Source organism: Pleurodeles waltl, chromosome 10 (assembly GCF_031143425.1).
Source record: "Pleurodeles waltl isolate 20211129_DDA chromosome 10, aPleWal1.hap1.20221129, whole genome shotgun sequence".
Lineage (NCBI taxonomy): Eukaryota > Metazoa > Chordata > Amphibia > Caudata > Salamandridae > Pleurodeles > Pleurodeles waltl.
Window position 1 is genome coordinate 576,940,638 of NC_090449.1, and position 16,893 is coordinate 576,957,530.

The window sequence follows — 16,893 nt, forward strand, 5'->3', positions numbered from 1 at the left end:
TCATGATGAGGTCTCTCCCAGCCTTCTTTAACAAGAGCAAGTGGTCCCCTTACAGGGTGACCAAACAGAAGTTCAAAGGGTGAGAATCCTACTCCCTTCTGTGGCACCTCTCTGTAAGCAAAAAGCAGACATGGCAAGAGGACATCCCATCTCCTTTTGAGTTTTTCTGGGAGCCCCATGATCATGCCTTTTAATGTCTTGTTGAATCTCTCAACTAAGCCATTAGTTTGTGGATGGTATGGTGTAGTGAATTTGTAAGTCACTCCACACTCATTCCACATGTGTTTTAGGTATGCTGACATGAAGTTGGTACCTCTGTCAGACACCACCTCCTTAGGGAAACCCACTCTGGTAAAGATACCAATGAGGGCCTTGGCTACTGCAGGGGCAGTAGTCGACCTACGGGGAATAGCTTCAGGATACCTAGTAGCATGATCCACTACTACTAGGATGTACATATTTCCTGAGGCTGTGGGAGGTTCCAGTGGACCAACTATGTCCACACCCACTCTTTCAAAGGGGACCCCCACCACTGGAAGTGGAATGAGGGGGGCCTTTGGGTGCCCACCTGTCTTACCACTGGATTGACAGGTGGGGCAGGAGAGGCAAAACTCCTTAACCTTCTGGGACATATTGGGCCAGTAGAAGTGGTTGACTAACCTCTCCCACGTCTTGGTTTGTCCCAAATGCCCAGCAAGGGGAATATCATGGGCTAAGGTCAGAATAAACTCTCTGAACGACTGAGGCACTACCACTCTCCTAGTGGCACCAGGTTTGGGGTCTCTGGCCTCAGTGTACAGGAGTCCATCTTCCCAATAGACCCTATGTGTTCCATTTTTCTTGCCCTTGGACTCTTCAGCAGCTTGCTGCCTAAGGCCTTCAAGAGAGGGACAGATTTCTTGTCCCTTACACAGCTCCTCCCTTGAGGGTCCCCCTGGGCCTAAGAGCTCAACCTGATAAGGTTCAAGCTCCAAAGGCTCAGTTCCCTCAGAGGGCAGAACTTCTTCCTGAGAAGAGAGGTTCTCTTTTTCTGACTGTGTTGCAGTTGGTTTCCCAACTGACTTTCCTTTTCTCTTGGTAGGCTGGGCCATTTTTCCAGACTCCAGCTCTACTTTTTCACCCTGTGCCTTGCATTGTGCTCTTGTTTTTACACACACCAGTTCAGGGATACCCAGCATGGCTGCATGGGTTTTTAGTTCTACCTCAGCCCATGCTGAGGACTCCAGGTCATTTCCAAGCAGACAGTCTACTGGGATGTTTGAGGAGACCACCACCTGTTTCAGGCCATTGACCCCTCCCCATTCTAAAGTTACCATTGCCATGGGATGTGCTTTAGTTTGATTGTCAGCATTGGTGACTGTATAAGTTTTTCCAGTCAGGTATTGGCCAGGGGAAACCAGTTTCTCTGTCACCATGGTGACACTGGCACCTGTATCCCTCAGGCCCTCTACACTTGTCCCATTAATAAAGAGCTGCTGCCTGTATTTTTGCATGTTAGGCGGCCAGGCAGCTAGTGTGGCTAAATCCACCCCACCCTCAGAGACTAGAGTAGCTTCAGTGTGGGCCCTGATTTGCTCTGGGCACACTGTTGATCCCACTTGGAGACTAGCCATTCCAGTGTTACCTGGATTGGAGTTTGGAGTGGAACTTTTCTTGGGACAGGCCTTGTCTCCAGTTTGGTGTCCAGACTGACTACAGTTTCGACACCAGGCCTTTTTGGGATCAAAGTTTTTACCCTTGTACCCAGGATTGTTTTGTGAAGAGGCTCTGGGCCCACCCTCCTGTGCAGGTTTTTGGGGGCCTGTAGAAGACTCTTTACTATTTTTATTTTTGGCTGTCTCACCACCTTTCCCCTGGGGAGGTTTTGTGACCCCTTTCTTTTGGTCACCCCCTGTGGAAGTTTTGGACACCCTAGTCTTGACCCAATGGTCTGCCTTCTTTCCCAATTCTTGGGGAGAAATTGGTCCTAGGTCTACCAGATGCTGATGCAGTTTATCATTGAAACAATTACTTAACAGGTGTTCTTTCACAAATAAATTGTACAGCCCATCATAATTACTTACACCACTGCCTTGAATCCAACCATCTAGTGTTTTTACTGAGTAGTCTACAAAGTCAACCCAGGTCTGGCTCGAGGATTTTTGAGCCCCCCTGAATCTAATCCTATACTCCTCAGTGGAGAATCCAAAGCCCTCAATCAGGGTACCCTTCATGAGGTCATAAGATTCTGCATCTTTTCCAGAGAGTGTGAGGAGTCTATCCCTACACTTTCCTGTGAACATTTCCCAAAGGAGAGCACCCCAGTGAGATCTGTTCACTTTTCTGGTTACACAGCCCTCTCAAAAGCTGTGAACCATTTGGTGATGTCATCACCATCTTCATATTTAGTTACAATCCCTTTAGGGATTTTCAACATGTCAGGAGAATCTCTGACCCTATTTATGTTGCTGCCACCATTGATGGGTCCTAGGCCCATCTCTTGTCTTTCCCTCTCTATGGCTAGGATCTGTCTTTCCAAAGCCAATCTTTTGGCCATCCTGGCTAACTGGATGTCCTCTTCACTGGAGTTTTCCTCAGTGATTTCAGAGTTGTTGGTCCCTCCTGTGAGGGAACCAGCATCTCTGACTATTATTTGTGGAGTCAGGGCTTGAGAAGCCCTGCTCTCCCTAAGTAGGACTGGAGGGGGGGAATTTCCCTCCAAGTCACTATCTTCATCCTCTGAGTTGCCACCCCCAGAGGGGTTGGCCTTTTCAAACTCTGCCAAAAGCTCCTGGAGCTGTATTTTGGTAGGTTTGGGGCCCATTGCTATTTTCTTTAGTTTACAGAGTGACCTTAGCTCTCTCATCTGTAGATGGAGGTAAGGTGTGGTGTCGAGTTCCACCACAGTCACATCTGTGCTAGACATTTTGCTTCTAAAAGTTGGAATACTTTTTAAGAATCTAAAACTGGTTCTAGAATCTAATTCAAACTTTTACAAACTTTTAAACTCTAAAAGAAATGCTAAACAGGATCTAACACAAGGCCCTAGCAGGTCTTTTAAGAATTTAGAAAACTTTTCAAATTGCAAAAATCAATTTCTAATGACAATTTTGGAATTTGTCGTGTGATCAGGTATTGGCTGAGTAGTCCAGCAAATGCAAAGTCTTGTATCCCACCGCTGATCCACCAATGTAGGAAGTTGGCTCTGTATGTGCTATTTCAAAGTAAGGAATAGCATGCACAGAGTCCAAGGGTTCCCCTTAGAGGTAAAATAGTGGTAAAAATAGATAATACTAATGCTCTATTTTGTGGTAGTGTGGTCGAGCAGTAGGCTTATCCAAGGAGTAGTGTTAAGCATTTGTTGTACATACACATAGACAATAAATGAGGTACACACACTCAGGAGACAAATCCAGCCAATAGGTTTTGTTATAGAAAAATATCTTTTCTTAGTTTATTTTAAGAACCACAGGTTCAAATTTAACATGTAATATCTTGTTTGAAAGGTATTGCAGGTAAGTACATTAGGAACTTTGAATCATTTCAATTGCATGTATACTTTTCAAGTTATTCACAAATAGCTACTTTAAAAGTGGACACTTAGTGCAATTTTCACAGTTCCTGGGGGAGGTAAGTTTTTGTTAGTTTTACCAGGTAAGTAAGACACTTACAGGGTTCAGTTCTTGGTCCAAGGTAGCCCACCGTTGGGGGTTCAGAGCAACCCCAAAGTTACCACACCAGCAGCTCAGGGCCGGTCAGGTGCAGAGTTCAAAGTGGTGGCCAAAACGCATAGGCTATAATGGAGAGAAGGGGGTGCCCCGGTTCCTGTCTGCTTGCAGGTAAGTACCCGCGTCTTCGGAGGGCAGACCAGGGGGGTTTTGTAGGGCACCGGGGGGGACACAAGCCCACACAGAAATTTCACCCTCAGCGGCGCGGGGGCGGCCGGGTGCAGTGTTAGAACAAGCGTCGGGTTCGCAATGGAAGTCAATGAGAGATCAAGGGATCTCTTCAGCGCTGCAGGCAGGCAAGGGGGGGGTCCTCGGGGAAACCTCAACTTGGGCAAGGGAGAGGGACTCCTGGGGGTCACTTCTGCAGTGAAAGTCCGGTCCTTCAGGTCCTGGGGGCTGCGGGTGCAGGGTCTTTTCCAGGCGTCGGGACTTAGGTTTCAGAGAGTCGCGGTCAGGGGAAGCCTCGGGATTCCCTCTGCAGGCGGCGCTGTGGGGGCTCAGGGGGGACAGGTTTTGGTACTCACAGTCGTAGAGTAGTCCGGGGGTCCTCCCTGAGGTGTTGGTTCTCCACCAGCCGAGTCGGGGTCGCCGGGTGCAGTGTTGCAAGTCTCACGCTTCTTGCGGGGAGTTGCAGAGTTCTTTAAAGCTGCTTCTTGAAACAAAGTTGCAGTCTTTTTGGAGCAGGTCCGCTGTCCTCGGGAGTTTCTTGTCGTCGTCGAAGCAGGGCAGTCCTCAGAGGATTCAGAGGTCGCTGGTCCCTTTGGAAGGCGTCGCTGGAGCAGAGTTCTTTGGAAGGCAGGAGACAGGCCGGTGAGTTTCTGGAGCCAAGGCAGTTGTTGTCTTCTGGTCTTCCTCTGCAGGGGTTTTCAGCTAGGCAGTCCTTCTTCTTGTTGTTGCAGGAATCTACCCTTCTAGGGTTCAGGGTAGCCGTTAAATACTAAATTTAAGGGCGTGTTTTAGGTCTGGGGGGTTAGTAGCCAATGGCTACTAGCCCTGAGAGTGGGTACACCCTCTTTGTGCCTCCTCCCAAGGGGAGGGGGTCACAATCCTAACCCTATTGGGGGAATCCTCCATCTGCAAGATGGAGGATTTCTAAAAGTTAGAGTCACCTCAGCTCAGGACACCTTAGGGGCTGTCCTGACTTGCCAGTGACTCCTCCTTGTTGCTTTCTTTGTTCCCTCCAGCCTTGCCGCCAAAAGTGGGGGCCGTGGCCGGAGGGGGCGGGCAACTCCACTAAGCTGGAGTGCCCTGCTGGGCTGTGACAAAGGGGTGAGCCTTTGAGGCTCACCGCCAGGTGTTACAGCTCCTGTCTGGGGGAGGTGTTAGCATCTCCACCCAGTGCAGGCTTTGTTACCGGCCTCAGAGTGACAAAGGCACTCTCCCCATGGGGCCAGCAACATGTCTCTAGTGTGGCAGGCTGCTGGAACTAGTCAGCCTACACAGAGAGTCGGTTAAGTTTCAGGGGGCACCTCTAAGGTGCCCTCTGGGGTGTATTTTGCAATAAAATGTACACTGGCATCAGTGTGCATTTATTGTGCTGAGAAGTTTGATACCAAACTTCCCAGTTTTCAGTGTAGCCATTATGGTGCTGTGGAGTTCGTGTTTGACAAACTCCCAGACCATATACTCTTATGGCTACCCTGCACTTACAATGTCTAAGGTTGTGTTTAGACACTGTAGGGGTACCATGCTCATGCACTGGTACCCTCACCTATGGTATAGTGCACCCTGCCTTAGGGCTGTAAGGCCTGCTAGAGGGGTGACTGACCTATACTTGCATAGGCAGTGAGAGGCTGGCATGGCACCCTGAGGGGAGTGCCATGTCGACTTACTCGTTTTGTTCTCACTAGCACACACAAGCGGGCAAGCAGTGTGTCTGTGCTGAGTGAGAGGTCTCCAGGGTGGCATAAGACATGCTGCAGCCCTTAGAGACCTTCCTTGGCATCAGGGCCCTTGGTACTAGAAGTACCAGTTACAAGGGACTTATCTGGATGCCAGGGTCTGCCAATTGTGGATACAAAAGTACAGGTTAGGGAAAGAACACTGGTGCTGGGGCCTGGTTAGCAGGCCTCAGCACACTTTCAATTGTAAACATAGCATCAGCAAAGGCAAAAAGTCAGGGGGCAACAATGCCAAGGAGGCATTTCCTTACAGAAGGTTTTTGAACATTTCTTGGAAATTTTCTGTCTGTAAATGACAGTGCACTACCACATCATGCTTTGATTAATATACTTATAAAAAGTGTGTGTTTGAACATAAACTGATAAACACTACTGACCTGATTGCAAAGCTATTAGTAAACTAAGGGGCAAGTCATGCATGGCTCATGTGCACTCTGTATGTGGGCAAGATCTGTTATATGTGGAGCAAACGTTTAGTGTATTTAATCAAACAAAAGATTACTTTTTTTACAGCAGAAATGCTGCACTTGCATGTCTGAGGGTGCACTCATGTGAGAATGAAGAAAAAGGCAACTGTAAAATACAATATTTGCATAGGATCACAGAATTTGAGACCCATTCCCGGGTCACTTACCTTATAGTTAAGTCGAGTAGATTGTTCAAGCTACTCGACCTGCAGGTCTAGTAACATTTTTATGATTTTTCGAGGCCTGGTGCTGGCTTTGCCCAAGGGTCCCGTTGGGTGGCAATACTCCTGCGTCTCACCTTTCCCCTAGTGGTGAATCAATCCTGTGCTGACCCCCAAGGCTGTTTCCACACCCTTGCAGGTATGTTGGAAGGCACCCATAAACATTCTCTGTGTTTATGCACCTCACACGGCACATGACTTCTTCCTAGCCACACTCCCCGACATAGTGACCCAGCTTCCTCCTAGTGTTACTGTTATTGTCGGCGATGTAAACGCTGTCTTGGAACCCGTGCTGGATTCCACTAATTCTACCCCTACCACTCAGGGTCAGAGATCTGCTGCTCTACGTAACTGCGTGACCAACCTCAATCTCCGTGATGGATGGAGTACCTGGAACCCCAGGAACCGGCAATATGCTCATACCTCAGCTGCACATTATACATCACGTATAGACATGTGCTTTATGCCAGCTACTAATTTACTGTCAGTCACACAGATCCAGATACTTGCCAGAGGAATCTCGGATCATGCTCCACTACTTCTCAATATTGGCCCACCAGGCACTCTCTGTGGCGACTTAATGCTTGGCACCTCCAAGATGTGGCCTATACATAAGACATCTGCCAAGAGATTGACACTTTCACAATAACATTGGAACGGTCCAATCCAAAGGCATCTTATGGGCAACATGCAGGACTACCGTCTGAGACCAAGCAAAGTCTCTCCTAAAGCAGAAGGAGAAGACCCAATAAGATCATATCACCCAACTGGAGGCCTGCACACTCTGTTTGGAGATGCAACTGGCCCATGATCGTCAAAGTGATGCCGCTGGGGCCCTGGCCTTGGTGAGGGAAGAAATCCACTCCTTAGAGGCGGCACAACAAATCTGGCACTCTACTCTAGCGTGGATCTATGGCTGGGAAGACAAAAATAACAGGTTGCTGTAATGGCTCGCTTGCAAACCCCCGACAGGGAGGATCATACCTGAGGTGGCTGATTGGAAAGCTGTTATGCAAACCACCTCCCTAAGTATCACCTCCACATTCATTGATTATTATGTTGTGCTTTACACAGCCGTCCTCAGACCTGAAGCCGAAAGAGCAGCCCTCCTCATTGATAAGATACCCATGCCTCACTTATCAGATTCAGCGTGACGAGCATGAGACTAAACCATCATGCTGGAAGATATCGGAAAAGCAATCTCATCTATGAAGCCAGACAGGACGCCCGGTCAAGATGACTACTGACTGAATTTTTTGCTAAATTCGAGGATATCCTCGCCCCTCACTTACTAAAGCTCTATGAGGAGGGTATGAAACTTGGAGCCTTCCCTTGAGACCTTAACTGGGCCACCATAGTGGTAATGCCAAAAACACAACTCCTATCATTATCCTGCACCAATTAAGGCCTAGCTCCATAATCGATAGGAAGATAAAAAGTTATGCCACTGTCCTGGCCAATCGCCTGGGACAATTCATTGGGACCTTGATCCACCTGGACCAATGCAGCTTTATGCCTGCCCGCAGTACCAGACACTGCCTGCTGCTTCTATATGTTGCGCTCGACCAGCGGCTAACTCTCAACTCCACTGGCTTTGTTACTGATAGACTTTGAGAAGGCTTTTGATACAGTGGACTGGGATTACTTATTTCATGTCCTTTTGAAGGTGGGCTTGGGAGCCCGCTTTCAATGCATGGGCCAACTACCCTATACCAAACCAACAGTCAGACATCACATCAATCGGGTGATGTTGGAGGCTTTCACCATATGCTGTGCAACCCGATAGGGCTGCCTTTTATCTCCCCTCCTTTTTGTGCTGGCCTTAGAGCCTCTTGCAAAGGCTAGTTTGCTCCGATCCACTGCTCATGGGATGGAGATGGGAGATGGGCAATGAAGACCACATCACATTTTATGCCGACGATGTACTATAATAACTATGAAACTCCGCAGAATGCGGCCCTCGGTGTCTTTACCTCCTATAGATTTTTGTGGAAGCTTCTGGCCTAATTGTTAACCCAGCTAAATCATTTCTGGTGTCACTGACCAGGACTCAAGTCACCATGGATTGGCAATTGAATATACCGATCGGATGCCGTAGCTTTGGCTATCTAGCTATTACTGTAGCTCTTCACCCGTTCCTGACCTGATCCCTCAACGTAACACCAATAGTCCGCAAGGACGGAACAAACCTCAAGAAATGGCAATCACTACCTCTAGATGTCATGGGACGAATTGCATTATATAAGATGATGCTTTACCCCGCTTCCTCTAGTTTTTCTAAACTCCCCCATCAACATCCCCTGCCACTTGTTTAGGGAAATTGAATCTGTGGCTGGTGCCTTCCTCTGGCATAATAGCAGACGATGCTTAGCTTGGAGTACTTGTCAGCGCATCCCCTATGAAGGAGGACTGGACATGTCTAACCTGTACTAACACTATTTAGCATCTCAAATCCTAGTCATCAACGACTGGCTCACTGGAGGTTGGTCTGACCCAGCCTACTAGCTAGAACTCACCTTGTTGGTCTTGCCCTGTATTATGGAACTGCTTTATGGCAGCCCCATTTCTGTGAATATTCCAGAGGTTACAGTGGTGGTGTTCAGTGGATGGCCTGCTGCACAGTAGCACATGGGTTGGTGGAAGGAAATCACTCAACATACTTCCCTATGGCATGGATGTGGTTGTGAGATGTAGTTGCCTTAGAAGGCTTTTCCAAATGGGACGCTATAGGCATTACCCTTGTTGGAGACGTATGGTCAGGTATGAACATGGCATCCTTCCGCAACACTAACAAACCTATGCCCTATCTCACACACAATTTAAAACATGTTTGCTGGTACGCCATGCGTTAAGGGTACACATCACCCAAGACACCCCTGTGCCGGACTTCGCCCCATGGAAGCTAAGGTGGTGATGGGGGCGCTGGGCAAGGGAGGGGTCTCTTAGGTCTGCCACTACTTGATACTGAATGCCCTTGAAACTCCCCAGTCCTGTAGGTCCCATTGAGAAGCATGGATCAGACCCTTGGAGGATGAGGACTGATGAGATGCGTTGATGGCACCCAGGGTCATCATGATGTCCGTCAGACTGCGACTGGAGCAGGTACACTACCTACATTGTGCTTATCTTACACCTGCCAGGTGTGATCGAGCAGGCCTTCTGGCAAATCCACAAAGTAATTGCTGGTTCGATGGCATATCTTGCTGCAGATACACATGTTTCACACAGTCCGCTGCCTGGTGTTGGGCTCGGAGTATTACAAGTTGTTTTTCTTCGAAGAAGTCTTTTTTGGTCACGGGACCGAAGGACTCCTCCCTCTTCGGCTCCATTGCGCATGGGCGTCGACTCCATCTTAGATTGTTTTTTTCCGCTGTCGGGTTCGGACGTATTCCTTTTCGCTCCGTGTTTCGGTTCGGAAAGTTAGTCAGAATCTCGGAAGAAAGCGTCGGTATTGTTCCGTTCGGTATCGGGATAGTTAGGTACATCGACACCGATCATCGGAAGACTTTGGGGTAGCTTCGATTCCCCCATCGGGGCCTGGTCGGCCCGACCGCGTGCGACATCGAAGCCGATGGAACGGACCCCGTTTCGTTTCTGCCCAAAATGTCACAGTAAGTATCCTTATACAGATCAGCACTTGGTCTGTAACTTGTGCTTGTCCCCCGAGCACAAGGAGGATACCTGTGAGGCCTGTCGAGCCTTCCGGTCCAGAAAAACACTCCGGGACCGAAGAGCCAGGCGTCTACAAATGGCGTCCACGCCAACAAAACAACGTTTCGACGACGAAGAGGAAACATTCTCGGTTCCGGAATCAGAATCCGGAGACTCCGACGTCGAACAACAGCAACAAACAGTGAGTAAGACGTCGAAAATTAAAACCATCGAGAAGACAAAAGCCCAGGGGACGCCACTGCCAACAGGCCATGGCTCGACCCATAAAACCGGCGACCCGTCGAAGGCGCCGAAAAAGGGCACGCCCATAGCGAAGACACCCGACTCCGGTCGAGGGACCGCCATGGAGCAACCTCGGAGCCGAGATAGCGGCTCCGAGAGGCAAAAACAAGATGCCGGCACCGAAAAACATCGGCACCGAGACACACTGCCGAAAGCCACAAAAATTCTGTCGGTGCCGAAGCCGAAAAAAGATTCTCTCTCGGCGCCGAAAAGTTCCACACCTTCATCCTACACAGAGGAACAAGGAATAAGTGGCCAGATGCACAGATTTGGACAAGAGCTCCAAAGTGTAGAATCAGACTACACACAAAAGAGACTGTACATCCAGCAAGACACAGGGAAGATATCAACCCTTCCCCCAATAATGAGGAAAAGAAGGATCGGACTTCTCAAGGATGACGCACAACCACAAGCCAAAGTGGTTAAAAAAGTCACACCTCCGCCCTCTCCACCACAACAGGCATCGCCGGCACAAACACCGCCACAAATGCACTCACCAGCGCAAACTACCATAAGTCAAGATAATCAGGATCAAGACGCTTGGGACCTATATGACACCCCAGTGCCGGACAATGATCCTGATTCATACCCCACAAAGCCGTCACCGCCAGAGGACAGTACCTCATACTCGCAACTGGTGGCCAGGGCTGCAGAATTCCACAATGTCCAACTGCATTCCGATCCTATAGAGGATGATTTTTTATTTAACACCCTCTCGGCTACACATAGCCAATATCAGTGTCTCCCAATGCTACCAGGGATGTTACGGCACGCAAAACAAATTTTTGAAGAGCCCGTAAAATCAAGAGCCATCACCCCAAGGGTGGATAAGAAATACAAACCACCATCCACAGACCCAGTGTTTATTACTTCGCAGTTACCACCTGACTCCGTAGTAGTAGGGGCAGCTCGCAAGAGAGCAAATTCCCATACATCTGGCGACGCCCCACCTCCGGACAAAGAAAGCAGAAAATTTGATGCGGCAGGAAAAAGAGTAGCATCACAGGCAGCCAACTAGTGGCGCATCGCAAATTCTCAAGCGCTGCTGGCCAGATATGACTGCGCACACTGGGATGAGATGCAACTTCTCGTAGACCATCTTCCCCAGGAATACCAAAAAAGGGCGCAGCAAATAGTTGAAGAGGGACAAACGATCTCAAACAATCAAATCCGCTCTTCACTGGACGCAGCCGATACTGCAGCGAGAACAGTCAACACTGCTGTCACCATAAGGAGACACGCTTGGCTCCGCACTTCAGGCTTCAAACCTGAAATCCAGCAGGCTGTCCTTAATATGCCCTTCAACGAGAAACAACTTTTTGGCCCTGAAGTGGACACAGCCATTGAAAAACTTAAAAAGGACACAGACACGGCCAAAGCCATGGGCGCACTCTACTCCCCGCAGAGCAGAGGCTCTTTTAGAAAAACTCCATTTAGAGGGGGGTTTTGTGGCCAACCCACAGACACCACCAGCCAACAAACAAGAACCACACCATATCAGGGTTCATTCCAAAGGGGAGGTTTCAGGGGATATAGAGGGGGTCAATTCCCAAGGAGTAGGGGAAGATTCCAGACTCCAGAAACACCTCCACCTAAACAGTGACTTTCAAGTCACACAACCCCTTCACTCAACACCAGTGGGGGGAAGACTAAGCCAATTCTACCAATCTTGGCAGCAGATTACAACAGACAATTGGGTATTAGCAATAATCCAACATGGCTATTGCATAGAATTCCACAAATTCCCACCAAACATCCCTCCAAAAACACGCAAAATGTCACCACAACATTTAGAACTTTTAGGACTAGAAGTTCAAGCACTACTGCAAAAGGATGCAATAGAGTTAGTACCAGTACAACAAAAAAACACAGGAGTTTACTCCCTGTACTTTCTAATTCCAAAAAAAGACAAAACATTAAGACCAATATTAGATCTCAGGACACTAAATACCTACATCATATCGGACCACTTTCACATGGTCACACTACAAGACATCATTCCACTGCTCAAACAGCAAGATTACATGACCACATTAGACCTAAAAGATGCGTACTTTCATATACCGATACACCCTTCTCACAGAAAGTACCTAAGGTTCGTATTCAAAGGAATACATTACCAATTCAAAGTGTTGCCATTCGGAATAACAACTGCACCAAGAGTGTTCACAAAATGTCTAGCAGTAGTAGCAGCACATATCAGGAGACAACAGATACATGTGTTTCCTTACCTGGACGATTGGCTAATCAAGACCAACACAGTAAAAAAGTGCACAAACGACACCACATATGTCATACAAACCCTTCACAAACTGGGTTTCTCCATCAACTATACAAAATCACACCTCGAACCGTGTCAGACACAACAATATCTAGGAGCAACCATCAACACATCAAAGGGAATTGCCACTCCAAGTCCACAAAGAGTGCAAGCATTCCACAAGGTAATAAGTGCTATGTTTCCAAACCAAAAGATACAAGCAAAATTTGTGCTAAAACTTCTAGGCATGATGTCATCATGCATAGCCATTGTCCCAAACGCAAGACTACACATGCGACCCTTACAACAGTGCCTAGCATCACAATGGTCACAGGCACAGGGTCAACTTCAAGATCTGGTGTTGGTAGACCGCCAAACATACCTCTCGCTTCTATGGTGGAACAGCAACAATTTAAACAAAGGGCGGACATTTCAGGACCCAGTGCCTCAATACGTTATAACAACAGATGCTTCCATGACAGGGTGGGGAGCACACCTCAATCACCACAGCATTCAAGGACAATGGGATGTACACCAAACAAAATTTCATATCAATTACCTAGAACTGTTAGCAGTATTTCTAGCGTTAAAAGCCTTTCAACCCATAATAACACACAAATACATTCTTGTCAAAACAGACAACATGACAACAATGTATTACTTAAACAAACAAGGAGGAACACACTCAACACAATTGTGCCTCCTAACACAAAAAATATGGCAGTGGGCGATTCACAACAACATTCGCCTAATAGCACAATTTATTCCAGGGATCCAAAACCAACTAGCAGACAACCTTTCGCGAGACCACCAACAAGTCCACGAATGGGAAATTCACCCCCAAGTTCTGAACAAGTACTTTCAAATTTGGGGAACACCCCAGATAGATTTGTTCGCAACAAAAGAAAACGCAAAATGCCAAAACTTCGCATCCAGGTACCCACACCGCGAATCACAAGGCAATGCTCTATGGATGAGTTGGTCAGGGATATTTGCATACGCTTTTTCCCCTCTCCCTCTCCTTCCATATCTAGTAAACAAGTTGAGTCAAAACCAACTCAAACTCATACTGATAGCACCCACATGGGCAAGACAACCTTGGTATACAACTCTACTAGACCTTTCACTAGTACCGCATGTCAAACTACCCAACAGACCAGATCTGTTAACACAACACAAACAACAGATCAGGCATCCAAACCCAGCATCATTGAATCTGGCAATTTGGCTCCTGAAATCCTAGAATTCGGACACTTAGACCTCACACAAGAATGCATGGAGGTCATAAAACAAGCTAGAAAAGCTTCCACTAGACACTGCTATGCATCTAAGTGGAAAAGATTTGTTTGCTACTGCCATACCAATCAAATCCAACCATTACATGCCTCTACAAAGGACATAGTGGGATACTTACTACATTTGCAAAAAGCGAATCTCGCTTTTTCATCTATAAAAATACACCTCGCAGCAATATCTGGTTACCTACAAACTACTCATTCATCGTCTCTATTTAGAATACCAGTTATTAAAGCATTCATGGAAGGGCTAAAAAGAATTATACCACCAAGAACACCACCAGTTCCTTCATGGAACCTTAACATCGTCTTAACAAGACTCATGGGTCCACCTTTCGAACCCATGCATTCCTGTGAAATGCAATATCTAACCTGGAAAGTCGCATTTCTCATTGCAATCACATCCCTCAGAAGAGTAAGTGAAATACAGGCATTTACCATACAAGAACCATTTATTCAAATACACAAAAATAAAATAGTTCTAAGAACAAATCCAAAATTTCTACCAAAAGTAATCTCACAATTCCATTTAAATCAAACAGTAGAATTGCCAGTGTTCTTCCCACAACCAGATTCCGTGGCTGAAAGGGCACTACATACATTAGACATCAAAAGAGCACTAATGTACTACATTGACAGAACAAAGCTAATCAGGAAAACAAAACAACTGTTCATAGCTTTTCAAAAACCACACATAGGAAATCCAATCTCTAAACAAGGCATTGCTAGATGGATAGTCAGATGTATTCAAACATGCTATCTTAAAGCCAAAAGAGAATTGCCTATTACACCAAAGGCGCACTCAACCAGAAAGAAAGGTGCTACAATGGCCTTTCTAGGAAACATTCCTATGAGCGAAATATGTAAGGCTGCAACCTGGTCTACGCCTCATACATTTACTAAACACTACTGTGTAGACGTACTAAATGCACAACAAGCTACAGTGGGCCAAGCTGTACTAAGAACATTATTCCAAACTACTTCAACTCCTACAGGCTAAACCACCGCTTTTAGGGGAGGTAACTGCTTTATAGTCTATGCGAAACATGTGTATCTGCAGCAACATATGCCATTGAACTGAAAATGTCACTTACCCAGTGTACATCTGTTCGTGGCATTAGTCGCTGCAGATTCACATGTGCCCTCCCGCCTCCCCGGGAAGCCTGTAGCCGTTTAGAAGTAGATCTTAAATCTTAAACATTTGTACATTTGTAAATAATTATTATAAACTTTTTATGTACATACGTATTCACTCCATTGCATGGGCACTATTTATAGCAAACAACTCCATCCTCACCCTCTGCGGGGAAAACAATCTAAGATGGAGTCGACGCCCATGCGCAATGGAGCCGAAGAGGGAGGAGTCCTTCGGTCCCGTGACCAAAAAAGACTTCTTCGAAGAAAAACAACTTGTAATACTCCGAGCCCAACACCAGGCAGCGGACTGTGCGAAACATGTGAATCTGCAGCGACTAATGCCACGAACAGATGTACACTGGGTAAGTGACATTTTCATTCTTATTCGTATGCTGACTTCTTCCATATAGCCTGGTCATGCCTGGTCATAACACGTTATTGGGAGATGGTGCTGGGTCAAACCCTGGCACTCTCCTCACTTGTGGTTCTATTGAGGGTGGATGAGGGGATTGGGCGGCTCATGTGCTGATAAGGCTTCATTGGGTACCACCCTTATAGTTGCCAAACGAGATGTAAGGATGCACTAGAAGGCACCTAGCCCTCCTGCAGTCTCAACATGGAGACACTGGTTGACTGGTGCTCACAGATGGAACAATCCATGTATGTGGCAAGAGGATGCCCTAAAACGTATGTCAAAATCTGGTCCAAATGGTTCGATGATACAAGACTGGATACTGAACTGTAATAACACAGGAATGGAATGTCCGATTATGGTGATACTACTTCTGTACCGCATGTTATGTGCATGTCACAATGGGCATGTACTAACTGAGGCGGGCTGGGTTTATATTAATTGCTTCTGTAATTGTGACTTGTTACTAGCTGCACAAACCAATAAAAATCGGTTATCAAAAAAACACCCTCCAAAGCACCAGCAACAAACAGGAAAATCTGTGTGTTATTTTTGTAGGAGTTTAACATAAGTGACAGTCTCTTTATATGTCCATGACTGGTCACACATAGAAGATAAAAAGTAGCGGGGTAAGGTGGAGCTAGGTGCAGAACCACATTTCAGCCCCACACTGAAGAGCAGGTAGGTTCCCATACTCCCATTCTACACACATTCCCATAGAAAAGAGATAAATCAGTCAAGGGCAACTCCAGGGATTCCAGATATTAATGAAATAAAGTGATGCTGCTATGGCTTCACATCATCAACAGCTGGAATCTCTTAAGTTTTCCTCGAATCATGTCTATCATTGGATCTTCCCTCCAATTGGCAATCTTCAAAATAAATCTCTAATTTTACTAGTTTCACCCTAAGAACAGGCTACTTATAAATATTATTTGAGAAAATGGTCTGAAATGAGAAATGTTCTTATCACCTTGAAGGACACCTTTCTTAATTTTGTTTTATAAACATGCTTACTGCAACCTCTTTCCATGTTCCTTTTGTAGATAAAGATGCAGATAAACTGGCCAAGGACGCAGTGCCTTGCAGGTATGTTATTTTTTCGGAATTTAAACTGCTGGCGCTTCCAGTGAACTTCGTCACACCTGCATGGCTGTTTAGAAAAGAGACAGATTTCCAATCTTCGTACATTTCGCAACAAGCTTGATCTCAGACATGGCATGCATGTGCAGGGGAAGAGATAGCTATTAGGAAATAAGGAACGCCTGCGATTAGGAACGTATGTATGGAATTTTTAGTTGCTGTGATTGTTCACATCATTTTTGGAGTAGGAGTTCAGATGAACATTGTTACTCTGAAACTGAGATGTTGCCACCAGATTTTAATTTTTCAGCACAGCGTGCATGTGTGCAGAGTTCCCTGTTCTTAAACTGTTTTGTACTTGCTCTAATTGTTGACTTTACAATGGAGCACCATTTAAAAACACAGGGAACTGTAAAGAAATGAAGATGCCTTTTTTTAGTTTGGAATAAATGTATT

At 46.5% G+C, this 16,893-nt stretch overlaps 1 protein-coding gene across 2 annotated transcripts in view; it reads left to right on the forward strand.

Moving 5' to 3' along the window:
• Positions 1 to 16,893, forward strand: part of OBSCN (obscurin, cytoskeletal calmodulin and titin-interacting RhoGEF) — a 1,961,032-nt gene that overhangs the window by 951,899 nt on the left and 992,240 nt on the right. For both annotated transcript variants that reach the window (XM_069211034.1, XM_069211033.1), the window contains one exon: positions 16,401 to 16,443. In XM_069211034.1, coding sequence (XP_069067135.1) covers positions 16,401 to 16,443 — 43 coding nt within the window. The remainder of the gene's footprint in view (positions 1 to 16,400; positions 16,444 to 16,893) is intronic.